Consider the following 12,611-nt stretch of genomic DNA (forward strand, 5'->3'; position numbering starts at 1 on the left):
ATTGGTCCCTTAGAGAATCAGAGCGGAAAACTGTGTGTGGAGCCTAGAGAAATGGGGGAGATATTGAACAGTTTCTTTTCTTCGGTATTCACTAAGGAGAAGGATATTGGGAGATGTGAGATAAAAAAAGCAAATTGGGTAAATATGGGGAATATAGAGATTACAAAAGGTGTAGTTTTAAGGCTTTTGAAGAATATAAAGGTGGATAAGTCTCCGGGATCAGACGGGATCTTCTCCAGGACATTGAGAGAAGTGAAGGAGGAAATAGCAGAGGCTCTGGCGGTAATTTTCCAAATGTCATTAGATATGGGGATAGTGCCGGAGGATTGGCGCATTGCGCATGTGGTTCCGTTATTTAAAAAGGGTTCAAGGAGGAAGCCTGGCAACTATCGGCCTGTAAGTTTGACGTCTGTGGTAGGTAAATTAATGGAGAAAATTCTTAGAGATAGTACTTATAAACATCTGGATAGACAGGGTCTGATCAGGAGCACTCAACATGGATTTGTGGGAGGAAGGTCATGTTTGACCAATCTGATTGAATTTTTTGAAGAGGTGACTAGGAATGTGGATGAGGGTAGCGCAGTGGGTGTTGTCTATATGGACTTCAGTAAGGCCTTCGATAAGGTACTACATGGAAGGTTAGTTAGGAAGGTGCAGTCTTTAGGTATAAATTTTGAGATAGTCAAATGGATTGAACATTGGCTGAAAGGGAGAGGCCAGAGAGTGGTAGTGGATAATTGTCTGTCAGGTTGGAGGCCGGTGACCAGTGGTGTGCCTCAAGGATCTGTATTGGGCCCATTGTTGTTCGTTATATACATTAATGATCTAGATGATGGGGTGGTGAATTGGATTAGTAAATATGCAGACGATACTAAGATAGGTGGAATAGTGGATAATGAACAAGGTTTTCAAGGATTGCAGAGGGATTTGGGCTGCTTAGAAAAGTGGACTGAAAAATGGCAGATGGAATTTAATGCTGATAAGTGTGAGGTGCTTCATTTTGGTAAAAATAATCAGAATAGGACATACGTGGTAAATGGGAGAGCATTGATGAATACAGAAGAGCAGAAAGATTTAGGAGTACCGGTACATCGTTCCCTGAAGGTAGAAACTCACGTGAATAGGGTGGTGAAGAAGCCTTTTAGTATGCTGGCCTTTATCAATCATTGCATGGAATATAGGAGTTGGGAGGTGATGTTGAGATTGTATAAGACGTTGGTGCGGCCTAATTTGGAGTTCTGTGTGCAGTTCTGGTCGCCTAATTATAGGAAGGATATAAACAGAGTGGAGAGAGTGCAGAGAAGGTTTACCAGAATGTTACCTGGGTTTAAGTATCTAGAGTATAGGGAGAGATTGGACAGATTAGGTCTTTATTCTTTGGAGCGTAGAAGGTTGAGAGGGGATTTGATAGAAGTATTTAAGATTATGAAAGGGATAGACAGAGTGGATGTGGATAGACTATTTCCGTTAAGAGGAGGAAAGATTAAAACAAGAGGACATGAGTTAAGAATTAAGGGGCAGAGGTTTAGAGGTAACATGAGGGGGAACTTCTTTACTCAGAGAGTGGTAGCCGTGTGGAATGAGCTTCCGGGAGAAATAGTGGCGGCGGAGTCAATTGTATTATATAAGAAAAGGTTGGACAGGTATAGATGAGAAGATGGAGGGTTATGGGCATTGTGCAGGGAGGTGGGACTAGAAAGGGGTGTTTGGTTCGGTGCGGACTAGAAGGGCCTAATGGCCTGCTTCTGTGCTGTAATTGTTATGTTATGTTATGTTATCTATGATCCTGGTACGTTTTGAAGGGCAAGAGTAAACCAGAGACCCGACAGAAACTCACACAGATACAGGGAAAATGTACATACTCTTGAAGGACAGTGGCGGTTTTGAACCTGTGTCGCTGGCATTGTAGTAACACTGCACTAACCACAACACTAACCACGCCGCAGTTGCAGAACACAGAATTATGGGTTTGAATAAATATTTGGATGTACATCTTTTGATGAGTAAATCCAAGCCAGCTGAGATGTACTCACTATGAGTCGCTTATATTGCAAACAATTAGCAATCTTTAATTATAGATAAACTGGCAATATTTAAAATGGCAGGTCCCTCTCTTTCTTCTAAGAGAGCAGAAATACAATTCCAGCTTAATCCTAGGAGCAGTGCTAAAGTTTCAATGTAATTACCTTTCAGCAAATACAGTATCTGCTGAAATATTATTAATGAATGGAGTAAGTCTATTGCTAATAAGACTATTTACTGCCCATCTCCATTTGTCCTTACTTCTAAAACAATGGCAGTTTCAGCGTGTTCAAGGATTTAGACTGAACGACTATGCATTTCAAATCAGGGATAGCACAGGAACACAAGACTTATTTGCAAGTGTTAGTTTTCAGATTTCAGATTGACATCACATACAACCCTGAGACCCTGAGATTCCTTTTTCCTACGGGCAAGGCAGAATTACCACTAATGAGTAGTGCAAAAAAAACTGAACTCAGCATAAACATGTAAACAAATTTACAAATGTAAACAACTTACTATGCAATGCAGAGGAGAAGAAACAACAATAAATTGCCCAAGTAAGAGTCCTTCAATGAGTCCCTGATTGAGTTTGTTGTTGAGGAGTGTGATGGTGGAGGGGGAGCAGCTGTTCTTGAAGCTGGTGGTGTGAGTCATGACACCTCTACTTTTTTCCTGATGGCAGCAGCAAGGGTGGTGAAGGTCTATGAAGATTGCTACTGCTCTCCAACAGCAGCGTTCCCCATGGGTGTTCTCAATGATGGAAAGAGGTCTGCCTGTGATGTTCTGGGTTGTGTTCACTACCTTTTGCAAGGTTTTACACTTGGGGGTGTTTGCATTCCCAGACCAGGCCGCGATGCAGTCGATCAGCACACTTTCCATCACACTTCTGTAGACATTTGCCAGGGTTTCTAATGTCATACCAAATCTTCGCAAATTCCTGAGGAAGTAGAGGTGCTGACATGTTTTCTTTACGATGCTATTAGCGTACTGGGTCCAGGAAAGTTCTTCTGAGGTAGTGACTCACAAGAACTTGTCCTCTGCATCTCTGATTCCCCAATGATCACTGGATCGCACACAACTGATTCCCATTTGCGTGCTTCTCTTGTTCATCTGGATGGTTGGTTAAGAATCTGAGGACTGTGGTTACGATAACAGCAGTGCATTTTTCTCTATGATACTTACTAGAGTTGCCAGGGAAGGAGGGAGAGGTGGCTTTGCGAAGGTTGTCTTTTTGGCAATTTTGTAGAGCAAATGTTAATTGCCATTTACCACACCTCAACAATGCTAACTTGAGGTTTGTTAGACGTGAACTGCTTGATTTTAATATCTGAACTTTTGGCATTATGATGGAAAGAAAGTCATTGATGAACCTTAAGCCTCATGGATCTAGGTTAATACTCAATGGAACTGTGGTAGTGCAGTACTGGACAGGGATGAGTTTCCTTGAAAAATCACAATCATTTTCCTTTGCACAAAACAAGAGTACAATCACTGAAGAGCTTTTTCTGCTGATTCCCATTGATCCTCAAGCCCCTTTGGTGGAATTCAACTCCAATCTTCATTTAGATCAAGGCCATAATGAGGTCGCAGACTGAATGATCCTGTCAAAACCCAAATTAAGCAATGATAACTCAGCATTGCTTCACAGTCCTGTTGACATCACCATTCATCAACCTGTTGGTGATTGGGAGCGGACCAAAGGAATGAAAACTATTAGGCATATGCTATTTTCTGTGGCTAGGTCATACTAGGTTATTTTCTACATTGTTAATCGAATATGAGTTCTGAAATAGTTTGATGAGAGTACAGCATTTGAACCAAATAATTATTCTGTTCTCCCATTGAAAGTTTAAATAGTCCACCACCTTTGACAGGAATGCTTGACTCTGTCAACTAATTTGCTGTCTAGCATGGATGAGGCCCTGTTTTGTATCTATGTGCTAGATTAGCACTTCAATTTGAGGTATATCTGATACTGCTTCTGGCATGACATTCTATGTGAATTCAAACTGGTTCCTTGGCTCAGTAATTATACAGAATTATGTGAAACATAGTCTGAATATCAATTCAACTGGCTAAATTTAGATTTTCTCCTCACTTTATATCCAGAATAATGCTGCCTCCCATCTTCTTAAATCATATAAATGTGTAAGATGTACATAGATTATCTACACGCTGGGATAAAATCTAATGGGAATCTACTGTCCATTTTCACAAAAAATTAATGTACTAAGCAGTAATTTTGTAACACCCACTGGCACTTGAACCGAATCAGGAAAAAATATCTCAATACTGAGTTTATTTCAATCCCATCATTGCAAAGCAATGGAAGCAATCAGGGGTGCATTGGTGCCAGAGCTCTCCGGAATTCCACTCCGGCATCTCATTGGACCGCACTGGGGACATTCACTCTCAATTATACAATGCCAAATACAATATTGAAGCCACCAAGGCACATCTCGCGAGACCTCCTTATCGCCGTTTTTGGTGAGCTACAGCACCTTAAAAATTAGTTCTGCACTCCTGGAAGCAATCTTATTTGAGCAAATAGAACCATAGAATGCTACAGCACAGAAAACAGGCCATTTGGCCCTTCTAATCTATGCTGACCACCTCTCCACTAGTCGTATTGACCTGCTCCCATTCCATAACCCTCCAGACTTCTCTATAAGGGCTATAAACTACAATTCCCAGGCAAAGCAGCCACACAAAGGCAGGTTCAGCATCATTGCTTTTTGTTGGGTCACTGATTTTTTTCCCGTTTCACCCTAAATGGAATAAACATTAAATAAATATAAAGCAAATAGTAACATGGTACCCAACGCAAATTCAATTCACAGATTAAGTACCAATCAAATTGAAGGCACATTGTTTTTGCTTTGCCTCGTATTGTTTTAAAATGTATAAAAAGAAATGTATATTATGAGCCTGTATAATATTACAATGAATTCGTTGGTTTTCATATATTTTTTCGATGGCTATGTATTTTTTTGGTAGGTATGCATTTTGTATCAGAATTGCTTTTGCATCAGTGACTTACAAAAAAAGCCTAAGTTGGTTTTCAGAGGGGATAGATTTGTAACTGCAGAACTAGTTTGACAAAATGTGAATGAAGCTGATGAGAATATAAATAAATCCTTAGACTATCAGACATTTTCTATGTTTAGCAACTGATCAACAGTGTTATGAGAAGGTGGCATTTAAAATTCTGCTGGATTATTATACCAATTCAACAACTTCAACAATTTATTACAGTTAAAGAATTCAAAATAGCATTACATTTCATTGAAGAGGTAAGAGGTTTGCTTAATATGGGAGGATATATTGTACTTAAAACAGTGGCTCTCAAACTTTTACATTCCACTCACATCCCACTTTAAGTAATCCCTATGCCATCAGTGCCCTGTGATTAGTAAGGGATTGCTTCAGGTGGGATGTGAGTGGGAAGGGAAGGTTGAGAATCACTGCTCTAGACCCAATTGTTACTGAAATATTTTGCTTGAGAAACATTGTCATTGGCCCATTTCCTTTGGAGTTATGAAACGGTGCACATAACGAGTCAATGAGGTACGATTAAATGAGTGGTTTTCAAACTTTTTCTTTCTACTCACATGCCACCTTAAGCACCTATGGCATAGGGATTATTGAAAGTGGTCCATGAGTGGAAAGAAAAATTTTTAAAACCTCTATTTTAATCGTACCTAATTGACTCATCGTGTGCACGGTTTTGTAACTCCAAAGGAAATCGGCAATGACAATTTTTCTCAAGCAAAGAAAAGTATCAGCAAATTTTAAACATTCTTCTGAACTTCATCTCATTCTGCACTATTGTTTAGCCACATAATTCCCTCATTGAATTCCTTTCAACTTGCCATCTTTCCATCTGAGGTGAATCATAACATTTTCTCTATGGTAAGAAATTGGGAGGTATGAACAACAAATGATAGGATTCAATTTGCATAAACTGGAAAGGTGTAAACGAGAATGGAATTAGCTCATAGAATGTTGACCTTCAATATGAGGGACTGAAACTCCAAAAAAATGCCAGGTCATGATTTTGAAGTTGTATTGGCATTTGGATTGAACCTATCGATTGTCGTGAGTTCAGTCAGACTGACGAAATTCAAATAAATAAATATATGCGTTAAAATTGGATTGCACAGCCCTTTTTTAGTTATACATAATTTTTAAACAAATCACATCAGCCTCTATTTCAGGATTAAATCTCACTATTTTGGAAATGTTACCTGTCACTTCTCATCATGAGCCTCTTTTGCAATTCCAGTGCAACTTTTCACCGAAGAGATGCGTACAATGTCAGTCACGACGCAATGCTTCCTTTAACAACTTTGCATGTGAATTTGTCTGGTGGCTTCCTCACTGGACAACAACAACTGTTGTCCTAATACACCTCCAAACAAGGAGACTTGCAAAATGAGTAAATTACTTCTTTGGATCTTGGGTTCTCGTCCCCATCTCATTTCCTATTCTAAAAAATCCACCCTTTCATTTCTCCACACCTTTAGTTTGCCATTTTCATCACCAACCAACTGCCTATGCCCCCTATCCTCCTCCCTCCCTTCCCCCCACCCCACGATCATCATGCTGGCCTAGCTCTCGATGTTCCTGCCAAAAACCTGAGCTTCCCTAATCCCATTAATCCATCCCAAATGCGTACTCCAATTTTCATCCCTCCACAACACACATGGCAGACTAATTCTCAAAAATTCTTTGAAATATTTTCTCTGACAAGTATCTCATTGATTTTTCACAACCTAATTAAATGCAATTATTTACGAATGGAACAAATTTATGGCCATGTTAAAAAAACATCAAAAATTTCACCTAACTTATAAAGTAAATTTGGTCTGAGGATGAAACTTTATTGTCACGCCAAAGTTCAGATGCACCAAAATTCTTATTTACTGCAACCACACAAGATAAATCACTGAAGCTGAATTATGCACATATTGAGCTTTCACTATTAGGCAATAAACTCATTATTCTAAATCACATGCCAGAGATACACCCCTGGCTCACAAATGCTCTTTTTTACCCGCTTAACATCCTATCTCTGAATTTGATAGGTAAATGAGTCAAGCAAATTTATTAGTGGTAATGAATGCTTGTTAAAAATAATTAAACTAGCAATTGTGAGCTGCATTTTTGATTTTTGTCAGCCTATTTTATACAGACATTAATAATTTGATAATTTCCATCAATGTTATTTGCATTCAAGAAAATACTCATATCAGCAGATATTGGCTTTGTGATTTGAGAAACAATCACATTTTTAAATTGGTTGTGGGCTTTGCAACTTCAGTGACATGGGTTTTGGAACTAAATAGATTCTTGTCCACTTTGCTTCAATACAAAGTGTGTGTACAGTTGCAATTATTTGCCTTTGCGATTGTAATAGGAGAAAGCACTGATTTAACATATCGTCAGAATATTGAAACAAAGTCATGGCCCATCATCTAAACAAATGGTAAAAGGAACATTCTAAAGATAATAGGCCCTTCTTTCTTCACCCTTGCTCCCAAACAACTTCCCAATCAACTACCCTTCATTAGCCCAACTTCTTGAATAGGGTCTGCCGCTCATAGCAGACCACAACATCCTAATGGATTATGTCTCTTTTGTTCATCAGTTTCACCCTAGCTATTCTTGAAACTGATGAGTTTCCACTTGAATTTAAATGTAAACTCAGTGTCTGCTCAATTAATTCAAAGTACATTAATTTTATGGCTCTGCTGAACACATGGCAATCGGTCGGTATAAGGCTGTTTTTAAGATCTCTCCCGGGTATTGTTTGCCATCTAAATGGAGAATACAAGTTCAAAGCAGAAAAGTCACCTGCCATAATTCTTACCCATCCAATAGCTTTTGGGAATGGTCCTCTTTGATTTTCAGGGAACGAAATGGGAGGAGCAATTAAAGATCGTTTGCTTCTGTGCAGAACAGATTGGTTTCCAATCCTCATGGCCTCCTTCAGACAGAAAAGTCAAAAGGATGCATTTATTAGAAAATGTTTATTCATCAATGACTTTTTACAAATCATAAAATCATAACTATTGCCACATTCCTTTAATGTTTTCAAGCAATAATCGTGAATACAACTTTCAAATGAAACAATAAGAAATAAAGAGAACTGTATCACAGACTGCAACACATTCTATTGAGTTGAACACCAACATTTTGCAAATTGACATTACACTGATTTTAACTATTGAATGTTCCTTTAAATGACAAGGTTTGTTTCAAAATAAAACAAAATCCAGGATAAGTAATGAAAATTATTTAAAATTCATCATTCTGTTTTGAAGGACTTTTGAGGAATGAAAATTTTAATTCATAAAATACCATTAAAATTTGATAACATTAATAAAATGTTACACTGAGATACAAAGTGAGGGCTGAGGTTATTTGAAGATATACAAATCTTTAAATGATTAGTTTATATCATCAAATTCTAATGGGTCAGATTGTGTGTATTGGATCTGACCTGCTGTTCACACTCATTTCTCCCATAGTAGCCCTGAAGCTTTGTTTACCTAATGCGTTGTTTGACTGCCAACAACTTCAGACCTGTGTTCCCCACCATTGTATAAGTGAGTGGAGTGGATAGTAAATGGCAACCAAAGACTTCAGATAATGTACCCTAAGATTCAGACCATCATCACTACTCTAATAGCCTTATGTTGACCAAGGCCTGCTTCTCTGTTTTTAACAGCCTCCAATTATCAGAAACATTTAAAACTATGAAGCTTTTATTTTTAAATACTTGCAGGTGCTTTGGGTGGGGATCTGGAAAGAAGGCCCAAGAATTAAGCTAGGTTTTCCACTTTTTACTGAACCAAAACACTTCAAGATCAAAACTGATTTTAAGGTCAAAATGCACTGGGAGTACCAAATAAGAGGCAGACCAAAATAATATTCTCCAAGTTTTCCTTCAGTACTTTAAGTGGACTTTGCATGGGAATTATGTCATCTCATATGCCTTTCATGTAGAAATCATATTGGGGTCACAGGGCTGAGCAATCAATTATTTCCATTGGAGAGGGTTGTCACAGAAATGCTTAATTGCCTGATACGTTCAAGATTTAATCAATTTTCTATCAAAAGTTTTTTCAGCATGATGCAATCCAATTTCTATATAATTCAAGACAAATCAAGTTTATTGTCATCTGATTGCACAAGCACAACCCAACCAAACAGCATTCTCTGGTCCTCGGTACAAAAGCACAACCCAACCAAACAGCATTCTCTGGTCCTCGGTACAAAAGCACAACCCAACCAAACAGCATTCTCTGGTCCTCGGTACAAAACATGCAGACACACAAATAGACATAACACACATGCAGACAAACATGTGCAGGACAAGTATTCTTATATAAAAACCAATAAATAAAGATAGGTTAAGAAATATGAGAGTCTTGGATGGTTAATGTGAGGTCTTTTGGTCATTCAGCATTCTCACGTCCTGTGTAAAGAACCTGTTCCCCAGTCTGTTGGGGCTGGCCCTGATCCTCCTGTATTTCTTCCCCAATGGGAGCAGCTGAAAGATGCTGTGTTCAGGGTGGAAGAAACCCTCAATGATTTTGCATGCCCTCTTCAGACAACAATCCTGGTCAATCACATCTAGGGGGTGGGAGGCAGAGAGGGAGACTTCAGTAATCCTCTCTGGCACTCTTATGGTCCTCTGGATTGAGCTCCGATCCATTTCTCTGCAGGAACCATACAAGAAGATCAGTGGGAATAATGCTTTGGCACAGACTGGAAGAGCCAAATAGCCTGGGTTCATCGATGGACCAGACAGGAGGCTATGTATCTATAGATGTTGCAGGAGTGCAGCAGGCAAATTCATGGAGACTCCTTCAGTGTCTCTTATTCACTTTTCTTTCTGTTAGTGGGGGTACCAGGCTAGGCTAATAGCACCTCTTTGTGTGCTTTTACAGCAGGCAGAAGTTGACAAATGTTGTTGTGTTTATTACATAACCATGAAGGAATATTGAATCTTGGTTAAGTAGCCGAGAGCAAAACTACGAATTTTCAACCTTAAAAGTGAAGTTGTTTTCAGAAATGCTTTCTATTGCCTTTCCTTCCTGCTTTTGTTCAGAGTCCCCTCACTGTACTCTGAACAACACCAAGTCATGTGTCTGCACAACCACCTCTTTCTCTGCAGATTTAATTTACTTGTTCCCCTCTGTCTTCTTCAATCATCCTTTTCTCTCTTCGGCTGGCTGCACTCCTGCTGTTCTTCAAACCCTTCCTTTCCAGGGTTCATGTACAACAGAAGCAAATGGCAGAGTTCAATTCGTTTTGGCAAAATTGTTTCATCTGTTTAATGAAATCACTTTATTTCATAATGAAACCCCTTTGGATGGTAAATGAAATTGGCAAATAAAATCAAAGTCAATGGTAGAAAGAGAGAGTAACTTTCATGCGTACCCTGTTTTTATGTCTTCAGGACATCCCAAAAGTACTTCACAGACAAGGAAGTGTTTTTGAAGCCACAGGGCACAATGATGTGGAGCAGATCTTTCTGAAAGCGTTGAGTGAAGTGACAAGATAATCTGTTTCAGTGATGTTTGCCAAAGAATAAAGGTTGGTAAAAGAGCCAAGAGAATTCCCAACACTTCTTCACAAAAAAGAACTATTTTACATCTACCAAGGGCATTGGGTAAATGTCTCAATGAAAGTAGAGAGCTTACTTAATTCTGCACTGAGGATTTGTTAACCTTGAAACCCTATTTTAAAAATTGTGAAGGAGATTGTATTTTTCATGGAAATTGGCAAAGATCCATCTCTGGAGTTTTCACAAGTTGAAATCTGAACCTTTTATTTCACTGCTAATTAATGTTATAGCATTTTTTGATTTTATTTTAAAAAGCTCAAAAAAATTGTGCCATAAAGTTGCAACGGTAATCCTGCTCAGTGAGAGATGAAGTGTAGGTTTTGGACATTTGAAGTGTGTACTTGGCTGAGGAGCCTGTGGTGCAAGGCCAGCATTTGTGGGATTATGACTGAGCACTTCCAAGTCAGAATCTGGCCTAAAAAATGAGAAATGATGTTGAAAAAAGTTTGTTACTTACATTGTATAGAATAAAGGCAACACAACTAACCAGAAGCAATTACTGGCTTATCCTCCATTAATAATTTTAAATAATTATATGACCAATTTTATCTGTGGCAAGTTGTTCCTATTGGACTAAAAGTACAGAGATAAATTCTTCAAGATTTAAAAATATAAAAATGGGAGATAACATTATTAAAAAGAAATCTACATTGCTTATAGAACTATAGAACAGCACAGAAACAGACCCTTCAGTCCATCTAGTCTATGTCTAGTCCCAATGACCTGCATCTGAACCCAAGCCCAAATGCACCCATCCAAATGTTTCCTAAATGTCAAAATTCACCACTATAGCTGCAACTCATTCTACACTCTCACCACTCTGTGTGAAATGTCTCATTAAACATTTCCCCTTTTCACTCTTTATGTTCTGTAATTCTTGCCTCTCCTAACCTCGGTGGGAAAAGAGGGAAAATAATTTCAGCAATTGTAGAACCAAAAAGAGCTCTATCAAGTCTCGATATATGAATGCACAAGATGAAGGTCTCTCCAGGCCAGTTTATTGGATATTGAAAGTTTAATGGCTTAATCATTCAATTTTCTTTTGTAACATTGCTTTAAATTTCTCATTTGAAGAATCAATGCATTTAAACAGTTTTAGTGTGTTTTTAAAGCAGATTCTGGGCAATATTTACTTTTCATCCCAATGGTGAAGGGAATGAAAGTTTAAGGTTTTAGCACTGGTCAAATGCAGAGGCAGTTTGATGGAGTCCCACATTATCATGTTGAGACATTTTGCTATTTCCCTCTATTCCTGGTTGCCTGATTCAAATCATGAGTTACAATATGAGCCAAAGTTTAAAATAAAATCCTGGAGTTCTCAGGAGACTCAGAAATAGAGAAATTCTCATGCACAGAGAGAAATGGTGTAAAAATTTCTAGTTGCTGATCATTGTATCAGAATAGAAGCCCATAAAGTCTTACCAGTTTATTCTGACTTTATTACATCTATCTATGTGTACTTTATGGCCAGCATGGACCTAAAATGTTTCTTCCCTGCAAATTTGCTAAACATACCAAGTTTCTCTTGACTTTTTTCATATATCAGACCATGGCCAAATTGGTGACAGGTGGGGGAAGATGTTGAGCAGAGAGATTTTCTTGCTAAGAATTAAAGCAATGCATTCAATTAAGCAGGAGATCCTTGGATAGCCTTGTGGAGGTATCGAGTGGAGTTGATCAGTTAAGGGTGCACAGACAAAGAAGATCAGTGATACAAACCTTACCTATTTTACCTTAAGGAAAACCCATAAGATCAGGAACAACACAAAGTTTTGCACCACAGATTACTTAAACCTGTGAGAAGGGTTAATTGCCCATACTGCTCTCCTAGCCTCACGTGAAAACAATATTTTAAATGAATGCCTCTTTAAGATCTTTCCCTCAGACACTCTGCTCCCTATGTTCATCTAGTTAGAAAACTGAAGCATCTTTCTTCTTTAAAATAGAC

General features: G+C 38.4%; 1 protein-coding gene across 13 annotated transcripts in view; it reads right to left on the bottom strand.

Moving 5' to 3' along the window:
• The window catches only part of cdh13 (cadherin 13, H-cadherin (heart)), an 813,941-nt gene that overhangs the window by 488,028 nt on the left and 313,302 nt on the right, over positions 1 to 12,611 (bottom strand). For all 13 annotated transcript variants that reach the window (XR_011346021.1, XR_011346020.1, XM_069902201.1 and 10 more), the window contains one exon: positions 7,898 to 8,014. Coding sequence is in view for 11 of the 13 variants with exons in the window: in XM_069902201.1 (XP_069758302.1) it covers positions 7,898 to 8,014 (117 nt within the window). In the remaining 2 variants the exon portion in view is untranslated. The remainder of the gene's footprint in view (positions 1 to 7,897; positions 8,015 to 12,611) is intronic.

This window comes from Narcine bancroftii, chromosome 10 (genome assembly GCF_036971445.1).
Source record: "Narcine bancroftii isolate sNarBan1 chromosome 10, sNarBan1.hap1, whole genome shotgun sequence".
NCBI classification, from domain to species: domain Eukaryota; kingdom Metazoa; phylum Chordata; class Chondrichthyes; order Torpediniformes; family Narcinidae; genus Narcine; species Narcine bancroftii.